The sequence below is a fragment of the Vulpes vulpes genome, chromosome 13 (genome assembly GCF_048418805.1).
Source record: "Vulpes vulpes isolate BD-2025 chromosome 13, VulVul3, whole genome shotgun sequence".
Lineage (NCBI taxonomy): Eukaryota > Metazoa > Chordata > Mammalia > Carnivora > Canidae > Vulpes > Vulpes vulpes.
The window spans coordinates 159,663,274-159,687,612 of NC_132792.1; the positions used below are offsets into that span (position 1 = coordinate 159,663,274).

A 24,339-nucleotide genomic window follows, 5' to 3' on the forward strand; every position below is an offset into this window, starting at 1 on the left:
AAACCTGGGAAATCCAGGTCTGTATGGGAGTTCTCATTAGCTTTATTATTTTTCTTAAATCTGCCTGTTTACTAAAGGCTCAGGTTCTGTGCTGAGAACCAAAATAAACATTTTCCCTGCCACCTTTTTACCTTTCTCCCCACTTTAGAAGAAAAATAGTCGTGGAATATTAAAGACACAACCTACTGACTGAATTTCCTACCTAGCAAGAATTGGGATTTAAATTGTTAGGTAAGATATAAGGTCTTCCATTTGCAGGGCTTCAACAGCATCACAGCCATCACATACTAGAGAAACTTAAATAATTTTAAACATTTCTTAACACAAAGCTCACCTAATACAAACTCCTGCCTGAACAGGCACACTACACAAGACACACATAACACATGCACCTGTAAATTTTCTGAAATAGTTTGTAATAGCTGTACTTGAAAAAAGATTTGAATCTCACTAATTTTTTTAATCTCACTTATTTTTAAAAATATCCAGGAATAAACAAGCTTCATGTAGGCCAACAGAAGAATTACAGTCTGTACATTGTAGTTTTGATGCTGAACTTTTGACTCTTCAAGTTTCACTTTTTAAAAATCCCTTCACTGTAGGGGAAAAGGAGGGATACATATTTGGCACTAGCTCCTGTCTCGCTAAATCTGTCCCCAGACTCTTCTTAGCAGTGAACAAATAAAGCTTTAGGATTTAAGCTCCTTACAATCCATCAATTAATTAATCTGGACAGCAGCCCTAGGTCAGTGTCGGATCCCCTTAAAGCAGATGAGAAGGCATACATTGGAGAAAAATGACATTGTCCAAGGTCGTGACAGAATTAGACTCAAGACTCTACCCACTCATTTCCTAAAATCTAGAAACACCCTACTCCTCCTTTTGCATAATAAAGAAACAGACTCTAGGGGCGCCTGAGTGGCTTAGTCCATTAAGTGTCTGCCTTCAGTTCAGGTCATGGTCTCAGAGTCCCAGGATCGAGCCCCACAACGGGCTCCCTGCTCAGGAAGGAGTCTGCTTCTCTCTCCCCCTCTGCCCCTCCTGCCGCTAGTGATATCTCTCCCTCTCTCTCTCCCCGCCCCCCAATAAAATCTTTAAAAGAATAAACAGACTTTTAAAAAATAATCTACATCCACTCCCCTTGATTAAACTTATTTTTACCTATGTACAATGTTCTCTAAATTTTACATCTATTGTAAAATAACACATTACCAAGTTAAATGGTATTATCAAGTCCTAAAAAAACCATTCATATGTGATTTGCTTGGCCTTGTTTAACTAGTTTCCTATCTAAGAAATTAAGTTATTATTTTGGTGGGGAAAGCAATTAAATTTTAAGGAGTTATTGACACAAAATATTTTTAAATGACCTGATTTTTAAACTGTTCCCTTTAAACTTTTGAAACCACAGAAATGTTTAACAACAATTCTCCTGAAGCAGAAACTGCACCATCAAGGCTAAGGCCAAACTACCACTCTTCACACAAAAATGAACCTAACAACCTAACCAACAACTCATTAGACCCTTTTTTCTCATTTCCTTAAAACTCCTTTTCCAAATGAAATTTCAGATTCTTCTCCCCTATAGTAATTGTAATTGGTGCAAATATTAGCATGCCTGTCCCAAGCCACGTTACAATGAAGTAGCTATACCACCACCAAGGGAGAAAACAGTAGAGATATCCTGGCAGACAGAGAAATGGACAGAGACAATGGAAAGATGCTTGCAGAGAATGCCCTCCCCAACCACCACCACCAAACTTCTGGATGCCAGGAGTTGGCCTGAAGGTCAAATTTCTGCACAGGTTCCAAGAAATGTGTAATAAATTAACAAAGCCACTGATTAAAATTGAGAAATACAAGGGTGCCTGGCTGGCTCAGTCGGTGGAACCTGCAAGTCTTATCTTCAGGTTGTAGGTTCAAGTCCTGTGTTGGATAGATAGATTACTTAAAAATAAAATCCTTAAAAAAAGATTTTTTTGAGAAATACAGTCCCCATTCTAATTGAGCAAAGTGACCATCATTCACGAAAGGCTAGAAACCTCATTCCTAACTGCTCAAAGCTCACTCACACCCTGAATAGGACGAAAGCTAAGCGAAATTTTCTTTACAACTGAAGGTCACTAGCTTATTCTCAATCCCAATGCTGCTAATCTGCTGTTTTTCTATATCCAGGAAAATAGCTAAAGGGGCTACTACATTCCCTATGCTTTTGTGTCTGAGTATTTTCATAATAAAAAAATTTTTTTTAAGATTTCATTTATTTGAGAGAGTGTGAGAGAGAGAACACATGAGCGGGGTGGAGGCGACAGAGGGAACGGAGAGAGAGGGAGAAGCTGACTCCCCTGCGAAGCAGGGAGTCTGATGTGCAGCTCGATCCCAGGACCACCTGAGCCAAAGGCAGATGCTCAACTGAATAAGCTATTTTATCATAATAAAAAGATCTTACTTTACACACTGGAAGTGACAGCTCTGGAAAAGTAACTAAACTTTACATCCAGAAAGAAAGTTCATATGATGAAAAAAGAAAAAAAAAAAAAAAGTACAAATGGGATGACTCTAGGCCCAGCCTAAAGTTGTAAGGCAATGATACTTTGAGAAGTGATTTCCAATGAAAGATCTGAATGTTTTAAAAAGGGGTGGGGGGAGAACTTATAAGAATGCATTTAGTCAAATTCCACATCTTTGTTCCAAACATCACACAATTATGGAACAGAGATGTCTCACTGCCCTGGCGGCAGCTTTTCCTCATTAGTCTGGTTCATAAACTTGGGGGTTATAAAAAGCACATTCACCATAGAAATCATCTAACAGTTAATGACAGAAAAAGCAGCATTTTTGGAAGAATTTTTGGAGGCGTACAAAGGTAGCATCTCATTTAATTTTTCTCTTTAATCCCATGCTAAGACACAGCAGTTAATAAGTCCTTGCTATGCTGCATACAATTATCGGGTTTCAAAAAAGCTTATCACAAATCAGATTTTAAATCCCAGTTAGAAATTTCTCAAACTTTAATATAAAGCAAAATTTGAGGAGCCCAAGTGATACGGCTATCCCAAAGAACCACTCTACCCACCCACTTACTCCAAAGGGACTCATCAGTTTGCCTCTGGTGATTCCTCCTCCAATGACCCAAACTTAAAATTTCAGAAAGGAAAGTACAGACAACTCTTCAATTCCCAACATTTATTCCACTTTTTTTTTTTTTTTGAGATTGTTCTGCATTTAAAACAGGTATATTAGCATAATCTCCAGAGAATATCTAAATCTCTTAGCAAGGAAAAATCACACCACCAACTCAACACAACTCAAGCTGAAAGGTCTGTATAAGGAGGAAAGCAAGGATTTTCCAGGTTCCTGGTTTTTTAAACCTATACACGTCCTTTGGAAAGAGGTGCACAAGTTTCCTAGAACCTAAATCTATGAACCTAATTAGCACTTTCATGCAGTGAAGGGGGGTATGAGTTCTCCCTTTATCCTTCTCTATAGTCAACCTTTAATGTAGTCCAATTAAGACAAGAAGTTACAAACGTCTAGAAAAAGATCCCATTTATAGCACATAAACCAGATTCAATTTTTTTTATCCAATAGTTTACAATGAATTTTTTTTCTTTCTTTTTAATTTTTATTTATTTATGATAGTCACAGAGAGAGAGAGAGAGAGAGAGAGAGAGAGAGAGAGAGAGGCAGAGACACAGGCAAAGGGAGAAGCAGGCTCCATGCACCGGGAGCCCAACGTGGGATTTGATCCCGGGTCTCCAGGATCGCGCCCTGGGCCAAAGGCAGGTGCTAAACCGCTGTGCCACCCAGGGATCCCTTGTTTTTTCTTTCTAAAGGAAAATTACCTCACTGGAAGATTTCTAGCTGCCTACTAAAGTACCCTAAACATCCTAAACTTTGTTGTCCCCCAAATTAAGCAAATAAACGAGTTCTGCTGATCAAACAGAAATACTCTTAAATTTAGGCCAACACATCAGAAAGAAAATTAAGGACCTTTGAGACAAAGATTGAAGTTGAGAGCTAATAAATTTCCCCTAATTTTTTTTATCAGTGTATCTCAATAATGAAAGAATATAAATCCCAACTTTAACACAACACTAATACTTTTCAAAGGCAATTCTCAATTTGTTTTGTTCTTTAAAGAGGTTTAGGTTGCCTGTTTAAAAACAAATCCTGTAATCTCTGGTAGGGAAATTTTTCTTGGGGGGGGGGGGTGGTGGTATGAATCTTAAGCTGATCTGCCTCACCTTTTTGCACTATCACTCACATTCTATCCTAAAAGTCTATTAATTTTGTTGATTAGTTCAGTAAAAGTTAACAACTAGGTGGAGAGGTTCATGGCTCCTAGTGTGACCAATTTACCATTTACCACCGGCAAAGTCAAATTCAGCTAAACACCCATTCAAAGACTAATAACAAATGGAGTTTGTTTTCACTTTAAGACAGACACTTTCAAGCTACACCTATAGGACTTAATTCAGCCTCCTAAGTGAGAAAAAAAAGGTTTTCTTCTGAGTAGTATGGTTCTAAATTTGTCTTAAAAGGCAGTTATAGGGGATCCCTGGGTGGCACAGCGGTTTAGCACCTTCGGCCCAGGGCATGATCCTGGGGTCCTGGGATCGAGTCCCGCATTGAGCTCGCTGCATGGAGCCTGCTTCTTTCTGCCTGTGTCTCTGCCTCCCTCTGTGTGTGTGTGTCTCTAATGAATAAGTAAAATCTTTAAAAGAAAAAAAAAAAAGGCAATTATAAGTGAGCACAACAGGGTTTCTTTTAAGTGTGATGAAAATGTTCTAACATTTGTGATTGGTTCTAACATTGGTGATGGTTTTACAACCCTGAAACTACTTAAAACTACTACTGATAACATTTTAAATCCATGAGTTATATGGTACATGAGTTACATTTTAATAAAGCTGTTATTTATTTTTTGTAATATTTTATTTACTTATTCATGAGAGACACGGGGGGTGGGGAGGAGAGAGAGGAGCAGAGACAGAGGCAGAGGGAGAAGCAGGCTCCCTGCGGGGGGAGCCGGGGGGGGAGCCCCCGCCCCCCCGCCCCCCCCCCCCCCCCCCCGGACTCCATCTCAGGACCCTGGGTCACAACCTGAGCCCAAGGCAGATGCTCAACCACGGAGCCACCCAGGCGTCCCTAAAGCTGTTATCTTTTTAAAGTAATTGTAAGTTTCTCTTTTGCTGAAAGAAGTTTCTACTGATAAGCCTTTTTCTCCAAATGTTAAGAGGCCTAAGGTGACTAAAGAATCACAATCAAGAGAAAAACTCCAGGACACCAAAGGAACTGGGAAAACAACAGAGAGGGTTAGGTCAAAGTCAATCAAACCTAAAATTAGGGAGATTGATAGGCTGGGAGGGGAGTCAAGGAGCTCTAGGTCATTAACGCCTCTAACCAGACAAAGACGCGTATTCAAGCTCCTCCCTGTTCCTAATGGTAGAACCCGCAGGCGCACTCAAAGACGCTGACTGTGTTAAAACACTTGAAAGTTTTTCGCTTTGGCTATAAAGATGAAGGGATCAAAATAATGACCCACAGGAAGTTAAAGCTGAAAAATGTGTTTACTGTGCCATCTGGGGTTTGATTTAAATCTCTTAATTTGGACACTGGCAAAGAAGAAATATGTGGAATCTGCCGATCTATGGCCAAATGTTAGACGTTTGAGGGCAACAAAGAAAGTTACTAAAGCCATCAAGTATATTCCAATCGCACTTGAGAGACCCAAAAAAGCATTCGCCGGGCAGCCAACTATTTTTTGCCTAATGGTTACGCTCCTAATATTAACCATTTCCAAATACCACAAAGCAAGATGGAAAATTTGTCCTTAAAAAGACATCTAAGCACATCAAGGAGGAAATGAGAACGTACGTTTTAAAGGCAGCAAAACCAGAAGTCGGACTAATTGTAAGTCAAAAAAAATTTTTTTCTAAAGCCCAGGAAATACACCTGGTTGTCCTACGTACGCGATGGCATCCGAAAGACATTTACGCTCCTCTTGAACTTCCCGTTCAGGATCGGTCTTTTGAGCGTGTTCCCTTCGCCGCATTTACCTCACTAGGTCCTCAAATTTCCGTGAAGCCCAAGTTTTCAGAGGGACGAGGGTTCGGGAGCCTCACGGAGAGCAGCCGCGGACGCGACGTGTGGAAACGCCATTAAGTAAAGACTCGGAGACGAGGGCAGGCGCCACCCGCCGTGGGGCTGCTCCCCGGCCCCGGCCCGGCCCCCGCCCCGACCCCGCTCGCCCCGGCGCCGCCGCCTCCGCACACAAGTCGCAGAGCAGCGCGGGCGCCGCAGGCCGGACGGCGGAGTTCCCGGGCCCTGGGGTCTGCGGCCACTTGCCCACAGCCTCGTGGGGCAGGACCCGGGCGGCCCCAAGGACAAAGACCCTCCCGTCCCTGACCCCGTCCCTGACCCCCGTCCGAGGAGGCGCTGCCCGGGCTCCCACTCCTGGGAGGATCCGTCCCTTCTGCGCTCCTCCCAGCGGGCGCTGCCCGGGCGGCACCGAGCTCGCCTCGCAAAGGACGACGGGAGCGCGGGCACGAGGGTCTCCAGCGCGGCCTCCCGGCGCCCCCTCACCCGCCGGCCTCGGCCGCGGCCTCGGCGCCCTGCCCGCCTCACAAGACGGTGGCCGGCGGGCGTGCGGCAGCAGGGGGCAGGCCGAGGACGGCGCCCCGGGCTCCTCCCGCCGCGAGGCCAGCCCGGAGGACAGCCCGGCCACGCGCGCTGCGGGGACCAGCCCGGAACCCCGTCAACCCACAGGACTGCGGGTGCTCGGCACGCTCCGGGCGCCCTCCCGGCGGGGCACAGGCTCAGCTACGCGGCAACACTGAAAGGCCAGCTCGGCGCGGCCTCCTCACCCGCCCCATCCGCCTCAGCTACCTCAGCGCCTCGTCCGCCTCACCCACCTCAGCGCCTCATCCGCCTCACCCACCTCGCTGCCTCGGCCGCCTGGGTCGCTTCGGCCGCCTCATCCGCCTCATCCACGTGATCCACCCCGTCCACCTCGCTGCCTCGGCCGCCTGGACCACCTCATGCACCTCAGCTACCTCGGCCACCTCATCCCCACCTCATCCACCTCGGCCACCTCGCCCGCCTGATCCACCTCATCCCCACCTCATCCACCTCAGCCACCTCAGCCGCCTGATCTGCCCCGGCCGCCTCACCGGCCTCGGGAGGCAAACGAGGCTATTTTCAAACGTTTCCCCCGGACGAGCGGGGCAGGCGTCTTCCGGGGCGCGGACCTCCTCTCCGTCTTCAAACTTGTCGAGAACCACCGAGGGGAGCCTGCGTTTAATTTGGGGGAGAAAGGAAGCGGGAGACAGCAGGACCCCCGCCGCCGAAGCGTCACTACAAAGGGCGAGCCGGGCGGGGGCGGGGGTCTCCGACCGCAGCCCCAGCGCCCCCCGCCCCGCCCGGCCGCAGGCTCAGGCCCGGCGGGGCCGCCAGGTGGGCGGGGGGCGGGGGCGTCGGCGCGCGCCCAGTTCCGGGTGGGGGCGGGGCGGGAGGCCGGCGCCCGTTGGAGCCGTTAGCGAGGACTCGGCGCTCGCAGACCCCGCGCCCCGCGCCCCGCTCGCGGCTCCGGCGGGCCGCACCTCGGCCTCGGGCGCCGGCGGCCCCCCGGGCCTCGGGCCCGACACGTCCGCCGCGCCCCAGCCGGGCCCCCCGCGCGGCGCCGGCCCCCCGCCCCCCCCCGGCGCCCCCCGCACACTTACGGCCCCCGCAGCAGCCGCTCGGCGCCCACCCCGCGGCCCCCCCGCCCCCGGCAGCGCGGGGCACCCCCTGCGGCGGCCCGGCCCGGGGGACCCAGGAGGCCGGGGCCCGGGGGGCAGGGGGCGCCCCCGCCTGCAGGGTGGGGCGCCCAGGTGAGGGCCGCTCCGGGCCGCCGCCGCCGCCACACAAAGGACCAGGGGCTCCCGCCGCCATATTGAAAACTTTCGTCCGCGCACGACAACTCGCGAGTCCCCCACCCCCACCCGGCGCGCACCCCCGCACCCGGGGGAGGCGAGCCCCGGCCCGCCGAGCCGCGCCGCCCGCCGCCCGCCGCCCGCCGCCGCCCCCGGCAGGAAGCGCCCCGCGCCCAGCGCGGCCGCCGCGCCGCCCGGAACCGAACCCGAACCCCCACCCCCGGGCCGGGCCGCCCTCCCGTCCGCCCGGGCCCGCGGGGCGGCCCCGCCGAAGCGCCCGCCCTCCCGCCCGGGAGGAGCCCCGGCCCCCGCCCGCGGCCTCGACGCCGACCCCGGGGCAGCCCCGAACTTGCCGCGGCCCCCGCCCCCGCGCCCCGGGCCTCCCCGGCCGCGCGTCCTCGCTCCCCGCCCGGGCCGCGAGCGGGCTCCGGGGCGCCGGCGTGACTCACCGGCGGCGGCCGCACCTTACAGATCCCCGTCTGCTCGGCGATGGGCCGGATCTTGTGGATGAAGGCGAAGGGGTCGGCGAACTCCTCCCAGCTGGGCTCGAAGACCGGGCACTCGGGGGGCGGCAGGAACTCGCCCAGCGGGCCCGGGCCGCCGAGGGGCAGCGCGGGGCGCGGGCCCGGGGACAGCGCGGCGGCCGGCTCCATCGCCGCGGGGCGGCTCCGGCGGCGGCGGGTCCCACTTGTACTCGCAACGGCAGCACCTTGGCTTTTTCAGCCTCCTCCGACGACGTCTCGCCGCTCCCCACGCCGTGCGCCTCCGCCGCCACGGCGAGGAAAAAGAGTCCCTCCCCGCCCCCCGCCCCCCCGCGCCCGGCGCCCGGCCCCGCCCCCGCACCGGGCGGGGCCGGGGCCTCGGGGCTGCGGGGCCGCGCGCCCGCACTTCTCGCCGGTGCGCTGGGGCCGCGGCCGCTGCCCCCAGAAGTTAGCGCGCCGGAGGAGGAGGAGTCGCGCCCGCACGCGGGGCAGGCGCCGCGACCCGAGGTCACACACTTGGGGAAACGCCGGGGACGGGCGGGCGGCGTTCGGCACGGAGGGGGGCCGGGGGGGCGGGGAAGGGTCCTCCAGGTGGGGGGGACCGCCTGGAACATACCAACAAAATGGAGGCGAGACAACAATGGTTAGGGTGTTGGTAACCCGCCGGCCCGTGAGCGCCGGCCCGTCCCGGGCACCGCGTCTAAGCGCTCCGCAGGATGCGCCCCCGAGTCTGCGCGGCCTCCCCACGGGGCAGGTCCCCTCCTTCCCACTTTACAAACAAGGAGTCGGGGAGGCCCAGGTCAGAAGCAGTTCGCCCAAGTTCGCACCGCTAACAAGTGCTGGAGACGGGCCCTGGGAGGGACGGGGGTCGCAGGAAGAGCGGTCCTCGAGCCGCACGCTGGCGAGGTGGGCGCCAGAGGAGCTGAAGACAAAGTAATGTCGACGAGAAGGGGGGTGCCGGAGTCAGGACAGCGGTGCTGCCCATCAGGAAGGGGCATGCAAATGTAGGAGATCAATTAGGACCCCGACACACTGGGGAGGGACAGTAAGGTGTCCAGGAGGACTCGGGCGCGGAGGGTCCGCCGCCGGAGTGGTTGCGGCCCCGCGGCGTCGCTGCGGCATCCCCCAGATGTACACAGATCAGCAAGAGAAGGGAGATAACGTGGTCCCTCTGGATGCGTGGAGTCTGGTCCGTCGGAAACCTCTAACAGGCCGGACGGCACAAATCTGGAGATCAGAAGTGGAGATGCGAATCTGGAATGCTTTAGCCTGTGAGTGACAGCCATCGAGTGCTCACTGTGGGTAAAGCAAATGCTCCCCGTGCTGGTGTTGAACGTCCACACCGTCCTCTCCATTTTACAGAGCAAGCAATGCAGGCACAGAGAAGTAACTAAGATGTGAGCACTGTGGAGGCGGCAGGGAGGGGGGCAGGTTGAGTGCCTGGTGTCCTGCCCAGAAGAGGGCAGAGGACATTCAACAAGTAGGACCTCAACACACAGAAAGATCGCGCTTATCCAGCCCACCCCAGGGAGGTGCCGCTTGGGTCAACAGGGTCCTAGCTCTGCCCTCCGGTTCACCTTGAGGAAGGAAGTCTCTCTGACCCTTAAGGATTCAATTTAAAAAGAGGGGGAGGGGAGAAGCCCGCTCTCCAGGAAGCCCCTCCCACAGGCACCTGGGCCCCGAGGAGTTCAAGAGGTCCTTGCAGAAGGTCCTCCTCCTCTTAGCTCCCTGGGCCTGCTGGGCTCCCCCCTGCAGGGCGGACGGGCCGAGGGGCAGCTGGCATCCCACCCGCACAGGGTCCCCGGACGGTCGGGACACAGTGAGCTACGGTGAAACGTCAACGGTAGACCTGGGCGGGAGGTCTGGAGGGATCTGCCGCCAAATTCTTTTAACTTTGCTGGACACTGGAGCATTTTTCGTGGTGCAGCGCCGGGGGGAGAGTCGCTGCGCGCGGCCGCGGGCGTGCGGCTCCGAGGGCTCCTGCTGCAGTTTGATTTCCTGTCATGTGCTCCTTCCTGGGGGAGCGCTCGGGCTGGCCCCGCACCCAACGCGGGCGCCGGCGCGGATCCGCGAGACCCCGGGGAGGCCGCAGCCCCCGGGCCGTGGCGCCCAGCGCTCCGCCGACGCGCCGGGAAGGACGAGCCGCTGCGGGGCCCCGGGAGCCCTCGCGCTCGCAGCCCGCGGGCTCCCTCCACTTCCGGTAGTGCCCTCGCCGCCGAGCTCGCGGGGCCCGGCTCCGGCCGCCGCCGCCCCGCTCCCCGCGGGCCCGCCTGACGTCGGGGGGCGCCGGCGGGGGCGCGGGGGGCGCGGGGGCGCGGGGGCGGCCGCTCCCCCGCCCCGCGGGAGCCGCGTCCCGTGCCCTTTATGATGTGTGTTTACATGCGCGGAGGGATCCCTCCCAGCTGACAGCCACACCGCGGCCGGATCTTCTTTTTTTAAAGAGCCTGGGCGCGGGCGCTGATTGGCCGCGGCCGGGGCGCGTCAGCCGCGGGGGGCGGGGCCCGGGCCGCATTGTCTCGTCCGGGGCTGGCCCGGCGCCCCGGAGGCCGGACCTGGGCAACCCCCGCCCGGAGGTCCCGGGGCCGGAGCTCCCGGAGGCCCGGGCGGCGGCGCCCCGACCGGTCCGGCCCGGCTTCCCCGGGACACGGGCTCGGAGCCCGCGCGGCCGGAGCGGAACCGAGCCGGGCGCCGAGTGCCACGTCTCCAGGAACCCCTCCTGCCTCCGGACGACACTCCGCCCCACCCGGGCTCCGGCCCCAGCCCGCCCGCGCCGCGCAGCCCCGCATCGGGGTCCCCGTCCTCCTCCGGCGCGGCCGCCCCCAGCCCCCCAGCCCCCCAGGCCCGCCGCCCGCTGCTCCCGCGGCCCTTCCGGTCGCCTCCGTGGGACGCCCGCGCTCCCGGCTGGCAAACGGGGAGCGCCCCCCCTCCCGCCGGCCCCGGCCCCACCCCGCCTCCCGCCGCCGGGCTGCTGGGGACCCGGCCCGCCGACGAGGGGCCCGCCCGGCTCCCCTGCAGCCCGGGAGGGGGCGGCGGCCCGCGCAGCACGTAGCGCACGTGTAGGGGCAGCTCTCCACCCCCCGCCCCTCCGCCTCTCCAGCCCCCGCCCTTCACCGTCCACCATCCACCCCCCTCCGCCCCTCCACCCGCCCTTCACCGTCCACCATCCACCCCCCGCCGCTCCATCCTCCACCATCCACCCCCGTCCGCCCCCCCCCCCGCTCCCCGCTCCTCCACCCCTCCACCCTCCCTCCGCCTCTCCACTTTCCACCCTCCATCCGCCCCTCCACCCCCCTCCCCCGCCCTCCGCCACCCTCCACCCTCCACCCCCTGCCCCTCAACCCTCCACCCCTCCACCCTCCAGGCCGCCGCCTCCCACCACTTTCCGGGGCGGGGGTGTCCGCCCTCCGCCCCGACCTCCGGCGTCTGCGCCCCCGCCAACAGCACCCTTCCCTTCCCAGCCCCGCGGATCCTCTCCTTTGCTCTTTTCCCCCAACTGCCCTGGCGGATGGGCCTTTCCTCAACGTTTCTACGTCTGCCTCAGGCCCTCTGCCAATTCAGGGTCATCCTCCCTCTCCCAGCCCTCCGGGTGTCCCGGAATGTCTGGTGTCGCGCGTCCCCTGCGGACCCCCACAGACCCGGCACCTCGAGAGGAGCTGCGGCCTATGGCCACCCTGTGCCATGTGTCCCGTGTACCCCACCGCGACCCGGGACAGCTGTCCCCTAACGTAGAATGTGTCTTTCCCGCTGGGTCTTGGCCTCTACCTGGCTCTCCTCCAGACTGGAAGCCACCGGAGGGGAGGAGGACGGTCTCCAGCCCTGGCACCAGACATGTGGTAGAGACTCCACGAATCTCTACTGAAGGGAAGGGGAAGTGGCCTGGAGGGTCTGTGGCTCCCACTGGCTGAGGATGGAGAGAAGGAGGACCTGGCTGCCCAGGTGAAGCTCGAGAAGACCTCACAGTGGATGAGCATGTGGGGGCTGGGGGCCCAGTGCTGAGGTAAACCCATCTTCCTCCATCCCCTGCGCTGCCCGTTTCCCTGGAACCAGCAGCCCCTCGTCCTCTACTGGACTAGTCTCTACTAGGGGGCTGCTTTGCTCCACTCCACCCTACCCTAGCTACGGGGGCGTCTTCTCACATTTACTCGCCCCATGACAAAGGGTCTCAGCTCTGGGAAGCTGGGTCTGGATCCTGGGGAGACACCTGATAACTAAATACCCCTTCCTCCTCCTCCCCACCTCCTCCCAGGGGTCCTGGGCGCCCTTCTCTGCTGACTCAGCCCGAGGGGATCCAGGGAGCGGGGCTTTGCTTGACTGGGGTGTGGGGCCCAAAGGGCTGGACCACCCTTGGGCCCCGTCCCCTGGGAGCCTCCAACAGACTCTGGCAGGTGGGGCAGTTCCCACGGCTGGTGAGGCCGGCCCTGCCCGCAGGCGTGGGGAGGGGCAGAGTTACCCACACATGCTTTGGCTTCCGCTTGGGCTGGGGGGGGGCGGTTCCTCCCTTTCTGGTTGGGCCACTTTGCAGGCCCTCGGCTCCTGCAAGTGGCCCTCGGCTCCTGCGGCGCAGCCCTGAGCGGAGAGGAACGGAGAGGCAGAGAGGGAGACTCCCGCTCCTGCTCATCCCAGAGCCGCGGCCCGACGGAGGTCTGCGTGGAGGCGGCCCTCTCGGCTCGCTGTCTGGCCTTGGAGACTTGGAATGTTTGGAATTGTCTGTATCCGGGATGAAAGTCTTCCAACAGGAAGAAAAGGACATCTACGCGAACTGTGTCACAACTTCGGGGACACTCCAGAATCCACCACGCTCACTGGAAATTCACGGTGTTCAGCCAAATGCGGTTGAGTGACCAGCGCAGGGCGGGACACACCGAATGCGAAATGCAGGTTCCGCTGCTTCTCTCCCCCGGCAGGAAGTGGGGACCTGCGAACAGCTAGAAATACTGTGCTGACGGCGTGACCCGTGGCCGCAGGAACCCGCAGGAACCCACAGTCTCGGGGTCGGCGCTGGGAAGTAGGTGGTATCGGTGGCATTGCTTTTCAGATGGGGAAATTGAGGCTCAGAAAGGTTGAGGAGCCAGAGTCACACAGATGATAACAGAGCGAGGCCGGCGCGGTGATCCCAGCGCCTTTGATCTTCCCCAGACACCAAGCTGACTTCTCTTCCCCGAGGAGGCGGAGGAGCCGCTCTCCCACCGGCCGCCACGTCCAGTCTCTCCCCGGGCCGCAGAGGCCCCAGACGCTGGCTGTGATCCCCCGTATACCTCTGTCTATGTCCCGCGAGTTCCACGGAACGATAAAAGCTTCACAGAACAGCTCTTGCCCTCACACGGGGAAGTGCCTCCCTGCTCACTGAAGCCCGTGCGCTGGTCTTATGACCCATTAATGGGTCGTGGCCGGCACCGTGAGTTTTTCCCGCTGTTTGGGTGGTTTGCAAGATGATACAGATCGAGCAGTGAGCTCGCTCTGCTCGTGCCCATCTAATCTTGAATTTTGGCCCCGGCCCCTCCCCACCCCTCCACGTCTTCTGTAAGTCCTCCAGAACGTTATCTGCACCATACTCAAAATTGATCATCTCTGATCTCTTCAGTCTTTTTTTCATTGTTCATGATTCACTTGTCTGCAGTCTTCTATTCATTTTCTTCCTACCCCTGTCCAGGGCACTTCAACCTCAGGGGTGACTCCGTGCCTCATCTTTGTAGTGCCTTATCCCGAACTAGGTGGCCAGGATGAGACCGGGATCTAGCGTAGCCTGCCAGTCTCCCAGGACCTGACTTGGAGCAGTGGCCAAAGACTTCCATGCCCACGGCGGGCAGAAGTAACAGGAAACTCAACCAGGTGGAGTCCGAAACTGAGAGAGCATGTTCAGTTAGGGGGGCCATCACCAGTCAGGCCAGGGTGGCAACAAGGTGCATTTTTTCAAGAGAAGCCAAAAGTCTAAGTTTTTACATGAGCTCTCCTCATTTTTAAATATTCAGTCTAAAACAGATTTTTAAGAACCAGTGTGTGGGCCAAATGGGCTTGTGATCACCGTGTTCTGTGTGGAGCCACCTGCCCCAGAGAGGCTAGTGGGACGATGAGATGAGCTTCAGACCTCCAGAAAGAACGATGGTTGCCAAGGGAGCATCAGCCGAGGCACCCAGAGAGAAATGCTGGAATGGAGGTGGACTCCTGCCCCGTCCCTACCCTGTGGGTCAGGCTCACGCTCCTCGGAGAACTCTGACTTCCAGCAAAGTCCAGAGCCCACACCCAGGACATACCGTGGCAACAGGCACGGTGCCATAGATGGCCTACCTATCACTGCAGTGCTCACGAGGGACCCGGGCGTGTCAGTGCTTTTCAATGCGTATCCCCCAGTTCTTTTTATTTTGCTGTCTCTAAAGCTCTCTGAGAAGTGGAAACCGAATGGCAAGATATGGAAAGGTCTTCAAAGTGCTATGCATCAGAGTAAGAATCTAAAAAGTTGAAAAATAAATAAATAAATAAATAAATAAATAAATAAATAAATAAATAAATAAAAATAAAAATAAAAGTTGAGGTGAAGCTTTCGGAATTAGAGACGGACCTCACACACGTGAGGGAAAAGAAGACAGTGCCGGGGCACCAGAGTGGCTCAGTCGATTAAGCACCTGACTCCTGATTTTGCCTCAGGTCATGATCTCAGGGGCATGAGATCAAGCCCCGCATTGGCTCTGCACCGGGCATGGAGCCTGCTTAGGATTCTCTCTCTCTCTCTCTCTCTCTTTCCCTCTGCCCCTCCCCCTTCTATAAATAGATAGCAACGCTGTCGTGGTTGACAACAGTTGTTCCTTATAATAAACAAGCGAACATTTACTGGATGCCTGCTGTATGCTAGGCAATTTAGTGTGAATGAGATCTTAAAATCCTCGTAAGAACTCTTGAGAATAGGCATCGCTCTCTCCATTTCCTAAGTGAGGAACTGGGGTTCAGAGAGGCTGAGTCATTTAGCCAAGATCACACAGCCAATAAGTTTAGCAAAACCAGATCCTGTCCGGACTGAGTCCAGCATCAGCACCTTTAAGGGTCACCCACACGTTGCCCATCTCTGGCATGCTGTCCGGTCCTGGCACTGCTGTGGCCCTGGCACCTAGCACAGTGTTTGTTGAACACATACATGATCTTTCACCATTATCGCATAATGCCTGATAATTAGTGAGCTAATAAATACTTGTGGAGCATGTCCTCTGGGCCAACCACTAGGCAAAGCACTGTAGACGTCGCATCGGAGAAAACAAAGTCCCTGCCCTTCAGGGGCTTCTGCTCCAGCCCAGTGGATAGAGACACAGCACATACGGGTAAGACTGTTTCTGGTAGAAATCAACGTGAAGGAAAACAGAATACGGGCTCGAGGGATGGGCTGGCCAGCGGGGTGGGAGGGCGGGGGAGTGGCACTTTAGGCACAGTGACCCGAGGAAGAAGAACATCCGGACTCAAATCTGAATGTTGGGAAGAAGACGGCTCTTGGAACATCCACAGAGAACAGTTCCGAGAAGAGGAGTACCGTAGGATCTCCAAGGGGTGATGCCCGTCCCCACAAAAAAAAAAAAAAAAAAAAAAAGGCCTTGAGTATAGGGATGGAGTCAGAGGCCCGCAGGGGCTGGATCCGCCAGGATCTTGCAGGCCGTGGTCTGGAGTTTGGATTTCGTCTTCCTTTCAACGGCAAGCCACTGGAGAATTGTAGGTCCGGAAGGGATATCATTTGATTTACAATTTTAAAAGGTCTCTCTGGGGGCCCCTGGGTGGCTTAGTTAAGTATCCAACTTTTTATTTTGGCTCAGGTCATGATCTCAGGGTGCTGAGATCAAGCCGAAGATCTGGCTCCCTGCTCAGCACGGTATCTGGGATTCTCTCTCCCTCTGCTTCTGCTCCCTACCGCACCCCCTCAAATAAATACATTTTAAATAGTGTCTCTGACCGCCACATGGAGAATAGATTGCAGGAGCACAGGGGTGGAGGTAGAGACCAATTAGAAGGTGGTGCGATAGCCCTGGCAGGCTTTTGCTGTAGTAGTAGAGGTGGGTGAGAAAAGGTCAGGCTGGGGATACATTTGGAAGGAAAAGGGAACAGGACTAATAGAAGGCAGAGGCTAGCGGAAGAGAGGCGTCAAGGATGACTTGTAGGCTCTTCCCCTGAGTACATGGGCAAATGGTGGTGCTGTTTCCTGAGATGGGGAAGACATGGGGGAGGTGTGCAGAACCTGTGGTGCCGTCCTGGCTCTGTTCAAACGGATCCCTCTTACTCGTCCAAATGGAGATAGATGCTCAATGGTCAGATCATCTGGGGCTCGGGACAGGGGTCAGGGCTACAGGTAGGATCAGCCCTGGGTCATCAGCATGCTTGTGTATATATACGTACGGACCCGCAGGCTTATCGACGTATAAGCTCATAGGTGGGGAACCACGTATACGGGTATAAATACACATGCAGGTACACTATGTAGGTACCTACCTACACACACACGCATGTAAAATAAACTGGACGCCATGGGCCTGGGTCGGATCACCCAGGGAGAGTGTGTGGAAGAAGCGAGCCAAGGACAGAGCCCTAGGACATTCCTACATTGACAGTTTGGGAAGAGGAGGAGCCAGGAAAGAAACAGAACCATCAGTGCAGCAAGAATGACGTCAGGGAAGAAAGTGTTTCGAGGAGGAGGCAGTAGTCAACCGTGTCGAAAGCTGCGGGGAGGTTGAGTAAGAGGAGAGAAAATGTGACACGACGTGGGGGCAGCTAGAGGCAAGGCTTCCAAGGAGTTGTGCTGTTAGGGCCGCAGAGAAATGGGCAGGATTTGGAGAGAACATGAATTTATATTTTTTAAGGTTTTTTTTTAAGATCTTATTTTATTCCTGAGAGAGGCAGAGACCCAGGCAGAGGGAGGAGCAGGTTTCCCGGGGAGCAGGGAGCCGATGTGGGACTCGATCCCAGGACCCCGGGGTCACGCCCCGAGCCGAAGGCAGGCGCTCAGCCAGAGCCACCCGGGCGCCCCAAGAGAGGACATGAACTTAGGGATTTTGCTTTTTGGTCTGTGTCCCACCGGGATGTAGGGGAGCCCCTTGTCAAGATGATGGGAATGGGAGAGAGAGGGTCCCCCACGCAGAAGAGAGAGAAAGGGTCGTGGCAGGGGTGAGGTGCCTGAGGCGGTGGAAGGGAGAGGGAGTCCCGGAGTAGGGCGCTGGGCTCCAGGGAGGGGCAGGGCAGGGCGCTGGGAGCCTCGGGGCCTTCTCTGGATGAACAATAACAACAGCTGCGAGGCCTGAAGCGCCCAAGGCGCCCTCTGCGACCCGCCAGAGCATCTGGGAGGGAGGGGACAGGAGCTTAGCTGGGCGGGGGCGGCGGGGAGCCAGAGGCCTCGGCTCCCTCTGTGGCCTCACCCCTCCGCCACTGCGTCTGGGCCCGGCCCCTCTGCACCTCAGCCCTTTCTCCCTCTTGCCCGCCTCTTCCAGAAGTCTGTAGGCCTCGGGGGCTCGGGGGTGGCCCTCCGCTGGGACCCATAAGTGGCCAGGAGGCTCCGCCGTGGTGGCCAGCGGCTGTCCCCGCCCCGCGGGCCGCCTCTCCCTGTCAGGTGGCTGGGTCGGGTCGCCTGGTGGCGCGAGGCCCTGGCACGGGGAAGCGGGTAAGAGCCTGCTCTGCCGAGACGTCCTGCCGTGGTCACGTTGTACCTTGGGCCCGTCACAGCGAAGCTCCGTGGCTGAGGGAGGGGAGCGGTGGCCTGGCTCCGCTGGGGCGTGGAGGGGACCAAGAGCAGGCGCGGTGCGAAGGCGCCTCCGTGATCCTTCAGAAACCATCGGAACCGGCTCGCGCTCGCGCTCTCGCTGGAGAGAAACGCCAAGTGCAGGAGGAAAGCGGCGACGATGCCTCGATGCCTCGGAGGCTGAATCAGCCTGAGGGCCGAAGCCCAACATCGCGGCGGACTTGCCCCCCACGAGCGCTCCGATCAGGACCGTGAACGGGACTGGAGCCGAGCACGCTGGGGACGCCCCTTCGTTAAAAACCAAGGAAGGCGCCGCACCCCGAGCACTCGGCCGCAGTTCAAGTTCGGAGACTGTAGCAAACGGACTTTTGTTTTAAAACCGCGAGGGGAGGTGGTGGCATCTGCTTCCTGAGACAGGCCTCGGCCCTGGAGCCCCAGCTGCCCCTCCCCGTGTCGAGAAGGGAGCCCTCTGGGAAAGTGGGATCTCAGCAAACCCGTAAGAGGGCAGCGGAGGTCACAGGACAGGTGACATCCCTTCTTTAGTCAGGGAACGAGGCCGTCATGCTCCCTCGGGTTCCAGCTCAGGTGAAAAGAAGTTAACGAGGAAGAGGAGGAAGGATAGAATCTGGGGGAGCGAGGGGGCCTCCAGGTGATGAGGGAGAAGCCCTGGGCGGGGGCGATGGAGACCGGGCCCAGCTGCTGAGCACGTCGCCTCTCTGCTGCAGGAGCCACGGCCCGCCCGATGCCATGCGCTGCTCCGTCAGGCGCTGCCTGGTAACCCTGGTGGCCATCGGCTTCCTGTGGCTCTTTGTCACTTTGAGGGTCCCCGAGGAAATTGAAGAGGATCAAGACGTGATGACCATCAAAGGGCAGGTAGCAGCCCCCGCTCTCGGGGTGGGATTGGTGGGGCAGGGCGGTTCTCAGAGCCCTGCACCTTCTCACCCGAGAGCAGGAAGCTCCGGAGGGCGCTGAGCTATGAACGCGGGCCCGTGGGTCCGTAAGGAAGCTGCTGCCCCCAGGACGTGCCAGGGTGCGGAGGAGAGCAAAGGCCTTGAGCCCGGGCGGGCCTCACGCTCCCCCCTTCCCTGGAAGAGCTCATGAGAAGCCTCGAGGGGCTCAGCCCTGTTCTTTCTACGAAAGGAGGTTCACGCTTTGCCTTTTGTCAATGCTCTAGGAGGACACTTACGGCAAAAGGAAAGAGCCGAGGTCGCTGGAAGACTGGCAGGACCTGACCTTCAAATATATTCAAACAATTCAGCGGAGAAGAAAGAGTGAGTTCCAAGGAGGAGCCTGGGGGACCCTGGGGGGTGGAGGTGTCAAGGGCAGTACGGGAGCCAGGAGGGAAAGCAGGCCTGTGCCCGGAATGTTTGAACCCGGCAGACGATCCCCCCCACCGTGACGTTCCCGTATCAGGAAGGAGGAAGGAGGAGGGCAAAGGTCCCTGTTCCAGAACCGGCTTAGAGAATATTTGGAATAGGAGGGGCTTTAGATGCATCGTCCAAATCCCTCAGTTTTGTGGATCAGGATCTAAGCTCAGATGTCAAGGGACTCGCTCAAGGTCACACAGTCAGTGGCAGAACTGGGACAAGAACCTAGGGCTCCTGACTCAGAAAGTACTTTTCCCTTCACCCAAAGGTGAGCTTTGGGAAGATGAACTGGGCGAAACAACAAGAACCATAATAACTATAACATTAGCTAATACTGACCGAGCGCTTAAACCATGTGCTACAAAGTCCTGGCTCCACGAAAACTCGAAGGGACCCGCAGGGACTCAGAATCACCCAGCTCAGTGCTCCTCTGCCCATGAGGTACTTGGCGATACCGTCAGAGGGCAGGTTCCGCTTATCTAGGAACTCAGACTCTGCGCTCCCAACCGCCTTCCACATGCAACACTGCAACACTGATGTTGCTGCACTGAGGACCACGTTCTGGGTGGCACGAGTCGAAGTGTCCCCTCCACCACGACAGAGCGTAGAGGGGGACTAGGAGAGGGAAGAAAGGCACAGGGACGGTCCCAACAGCACCGCAGCCCCCAGCCTCTGGCTGCCTTTACCCGCAGCCCGAGGTGCACTGACGGTTACCCCTGTTTGCCCCTCCTTAGCGTGGCTCACAGTGGGCATCTCCTCAGCGACACGACCAGATCAAAGAAACCTCCTGTACACCCTGGTCTCTCTGTTCCGTGCCTCCTCTAAGACTGAGCAGAAACGTCTCACAGTGCTGGTCCACCTGGCGCACTCGGACCTCACCTGGCTCAGAGAAACCGTTCTCCGTGTTTCAACCCTGTTCAGCCCACAGATCTTGGCAGGGCAGTTGCTACTGATCCACGCTCCGTCCGATGCCTACCCGCCCCTGGAGGACATGAGGAAGGAGGCCCACCACGGGGAATTCTACTCCAGGCAGAACGTAGATCACGCCTTCCTCGTGAGCTTTGCCACAAGGCTCTCCGAATACTTCCTGTTACTGGAGGACAATGTCTTTTGTGCCCCCAGTTTTGTCACCCACATCCACTGGAAGGTGGACACCATGAAGTCCGACCCGTGGGTGCTCCTGGAGTTCTCTAATATGGGCTTCCTTGGCAAACTCTTCCACAGCAAGGACCTCCCACTCCTGGCCCATTTCCTCCTCCTCTTCTACAAGGAAAAGCCCCTCGACAGGCTGATCCCCCACTTCCGTACCCTCCTAGCTCAGAAAAACCCAATCATCTGCAGACCTTTCCTTTTCTACTACAGGTTCTCCTACATCTCTAATGACACCCAGAAGGCCTCCCCCGTTCAGAAAAAGAACCTCGATGGTCCTGACAACCCACCCGGAGCCATTTTCACCGATATGAAGGTTTTTGACGTTCATTTCCCCTGGGAGGCCTACACTCTGGATGAGTCATTCTTCTGGACCCACAATGTCAGTGCGGGGAACCACCTGACAGTCATTTTGAACCACCCAGCGAACTTGAGCAGAGTGCAGGTGTTGACGGGCACCATCGTGGATGGAAAGTACACCCTAGAGAAGGGCGAAGTGGAACTGGGCTATGACCCCGAGGGGATGCCTCAGTACTGTACCAGCTTCACCCTGCTGGGCCATCTCTTGGAAGGGCAGATGAATCAGGAGATATTTCTGAAAAGTATAGGGTACAATGTGAGCTGCGTAAGGCTGGTGGTGAAGGCTAGTCAGGTCGGCGGTCTTATAATCAGGCATATTTACCTCTGGGAGGAAAATGCCAACGATACGGAAGCAGCTCAGAGCTGAAGGTGAATCAGTAGGGGTGTAAAAAAATTAAAGTCTTGAAGCCGTTCCATCCCAGCCTATCTGAGTGACAGAGGGGAGGTGCCAGGGAACGAAGCGCAGAGAGGGAAGCCTCTATGGTTCTTTCGGTGCCACCATGATGTTAGTAGACCTGTTCATTCTTTTTTCTCCCCAAACAAGTGATTCTTATAGGATAGTTGTTTTTTTTTTTTTTCTGGGAGCAGATACAGCTTAGCCTAACTTGGGGGAAAGACCTTGGTCACCTCTAGAATGTTTAGATTTGGGGGGATGCTGAAATCAGGTCAGGGTGCTTGTGTGGGTGCAAACACACACTTACATGTTGACCACAGTCAGAGGCGGGGGGAGTACATAGTGGTAGTAGGAGGGTAAATGGGGAAATCATGGGATGTCCCTAAAATTGACATCATAGGGAGCCAAGAAAGTGACTCTCATTAGAAGGCAAATTCTCTGAAATTCAGGAAAGTAGCAGATGGGCTGATAGCAATAAAACTAAGCCCTTAACTCCATTTTCTATCTTTTTAAGCTGTTTCATCGTCCCTGTCTAGCTTCATCCTTTCCTCACAAACAAACTTGGACATAAATAGTTTGTAACTAAAACATTCCCTCCTTAACTCTGGCTTCTACATCTGCAGTGCTTGAAACTCTTCCCTATTGTGATGACAAAAATAGTCAAAACCCAGTTGCATTTTTTTCAGAGCTCGTTCCCCGTAACTCTCTGCATAATACACGGTACTAACTAGTGTTCCTTCTTGAAACAGCCTTCTTGGCTTCTGGGATCCACCCATTCATCAGATACTTGTCGAGAGCCTACTCTGTGCCGGGCACACAAAAACGCCGCTATTGAGGTTGAGTGCGTGGTCTTTTGGAAGCACAGACCCGCTCTTCCTAAAACATTCTTGGGGGCTTAGGAAAGGCTTCTTGGAAACTATGCTATGTAAGCCTAGACCTGATAGATAATTAGAGAAGATACCCAGGTAGTGTAGGGAGAAGGTCAGGGAGATTTTCCAGTAGAAGAAACAGCGTGCTGAGAAGTAGGCCAGAGGTGAGAAGGGACATGGCTCATTTGGGAAGACACATTTAGTGGGACAGGAGATGGAGGGCAAACTGGAGAAGGGTGGGGCAGAAACCGAAGGCCCAGGACTGAGAGAAGACCAGCTGATGTAGGGCCACGGACAACTCAGTGGGTGGAGGGATAGTCTTTTCAACAAATGGTGTTGAAACAACTGAATATCCACATGTAAAAGAACGAGGTTAGACCCCTGCCTCACACCATATAAAAGATTGACTCAAAATGGATCATAGACCTAAATGTAGGGTAAAAACTATAACACCCTTAGGGGAAAATATAGGGTGTAAATCATTGTGACCTTGGATTAGGCAATAAGTATATTAAGATATGACACCAAAAGTATCAGCGATCAAAGAATAGATGAATTGGACTCATCAAAATCGAAACCTTACGTGCTTCACAGGACGCCGTCAAGGCAGTGATACAGAGAATGGAAGAAAATATTTGTAAATCATACGCCTGATGAGAGACTGGTGTCCAGAGCATTACCAAGAAGTCTTTCGCTTCTTCATCGTCACCCATTAAGATGGGCAAGGGATTTGAATAGAGATTTCTCCAAAGAAGACACGCGAATGGCCAATGGGCAGGTGAGAGGATGCTCCTCGTTAGTCACTAGGGAACCGCAAATCCAAACCACAGTGAAATACCACTTCGCTCTAATTAAAAAGGAAGCAAAATAAGTGTTGGTGAGGATTTAGAGAACTCGGGCCCCGCATCCATTGCTGGTGGGGTTGTAAAATGGGACAGTCACTTTGGGAAGGTGTTTAGAACCTTCCTCAGAACGGCCAGCGGATCACCACGTGACCCAGCAATCCCTCCCCCAGTCTATGCCGGACACGAAGCCGCATCCACGCGTGTTCACAGCAGTATTGTAATAACCCACAAGTGAGAACCACCTACACGTCCACGTGATGGAAGGGTACGCACGCTGAAGTGCACGCCCGGACCGTGAAGTAGGAGTTGGCCGTTAGAGGAAGGGAGGCCTGACGAGCCGCCAGCGGCATGAGAGCTGGAGGCCACGTGCTGTCGGATTCCGTCTACGGGAAATGTCCAGGCTGAGCAAATCTACAGAAATAGAAGTGGGTTAGTGGCCAGGGCCCGGGAAAAGGGAGGCGCAGAATGACCCCCAGGGGCCCCCGGGTGGCTCAGCTGGTTAAGCGTCCAACTCTTGATTTCGGCTCAAGTCATGATCTCAGGGTCGCGGGCTTGAGCCCTGCATCGGGCTGCACGCTGAGCGTGGAGCCTGCTTGAGAGTCTCTCTCTCTCCCTTTAGCTTTGTCCTAATGCCTGCTGGTGATGGCTCTAAAAAAGAAAAAAAATAATTTTATGGTACAGGAATATATCTTAATAATAATAATAATAATAAAAACCCTGTAGAAGCACATAAAGGGGTTGTGACTACCCTGCTGGCAGCCGGGAATGCCCCAACAGTTTTAAGCAGGAGAGCGAACGTGACCCGCGCCGCGCTCCGGAAAGGTCACTACGGATATCCTGTGCAGATGGCGCTGAAGAGGGTCAGGACGCGGGACCCCAGCAGAAGTCCACGGGGGAGGGATCCCGGGTGGCTCAGCGGTTTGGCGCCGCCTGCGGCCCAGGGCCTGATCCTGGAGTCCCGGGATCGAGTCCCCCGTCGGGCTCCCTGCATAGAGCCTGCTTCTCCCTCTGCCTGTGTCTCCGCCTCTCTCCCCCTGTCTCTCATGAATAAATAAAATCTTTAAAAAAAAAAAAGTCCACGGGGGACACAGGGAGGGGTCTGTCTCGGCCCCCGGCGCACGATGGGCTCTTCGTAACGACGCTTCCCACCCCCCTCTCCCCACCTCGGCTCGCGGTCCTGCACTCTGGATTTCCACCCGCCCCTCTTGCTGCGGATGCCTGCCACTGACGCTGCTCCCTCTGCCCCCCAAACACGGA

The 24,339-nt window shown here is 55.9% G+C and overlaps 2 protein-coding genes across 6 annotated transcripts in view; one reads left to right on the forward strand and one right to left on the reverse strand.

Annotated features, from left to right (window-relative positions):
* Nucleotides 1-8,670, reverse strand: part of KDM5B (lysine demethylase 5B) — an 86,925-nt gene extending 78,255 nt beyond the window's left edge. For 2 of the 5 annotated variants that reach the window (XM_072733633.1, XM_072733632.1), the window contains exon 1: nt 8,366-8,665. In XM_072733633.1, coding sequence (XP_072589734.1) covers nt 8,366-8,569 — 204 coding nt within the window. In that variant the 5' untranslated portion in view covers nt 8,570-8,665. Of the gene's footprint in view, nt 1-5,958; nt 6,074-8,365 lie in introns of those variants that run through there. The other 3 variants (XM_026018019.2, XM_072733634.1, XM_072733637.1) reach the window with 3 other exon arrangements.
* Nucleotides 8,671-18,845: 10,175 nt separating this feature from the next.
* Nucleotides 18,846-21,341, forward strand: LOC112934569 (alpha-1,3-mannosyl-glycoprotein 4-beta-N-acetylglucosaminyltransferase-like protein MGAT4E). Its single transcript, XM_026018020.2, has 3 exons — nt 18,846-18,971; nt 19,273-19,369; nt 20,200-21,341. Exons 1-3 carry the CDS (start codon nt 18,846-18,848, stop codon nt 21,339-21,341), a joined length of 1,365 nt encoding a protein of 454 aa, XP_025873805.2.
* The last annotated feature ends 2,998 nt before the right edge of the window (nt 21,342-24,339 follow it).

Coding starts and splice junctions, on each gene's coding strand:
- LOC112934569 (XM_026018020.2), top strand. CDS start 18,846: ATGCGCTGCTCCGTCAGGCGCTGCCTGGTAACCCTGGTGGCCATCGGC. Junction 18,972..19,272: donor TGATGACCATCAAAGGGCAG/GTAGCAGCCCCC, acceptor TCAATGCTCTAG/GAGGACACTTACGGCAAAAG. Junction 19,370..20,199: donor AATTCAGCGGAGAAGAAAGA/GTGAGTTCCAAG, acceptor GCCCCTCCTTAG/CGTGGCTCACAGTGGGCATC.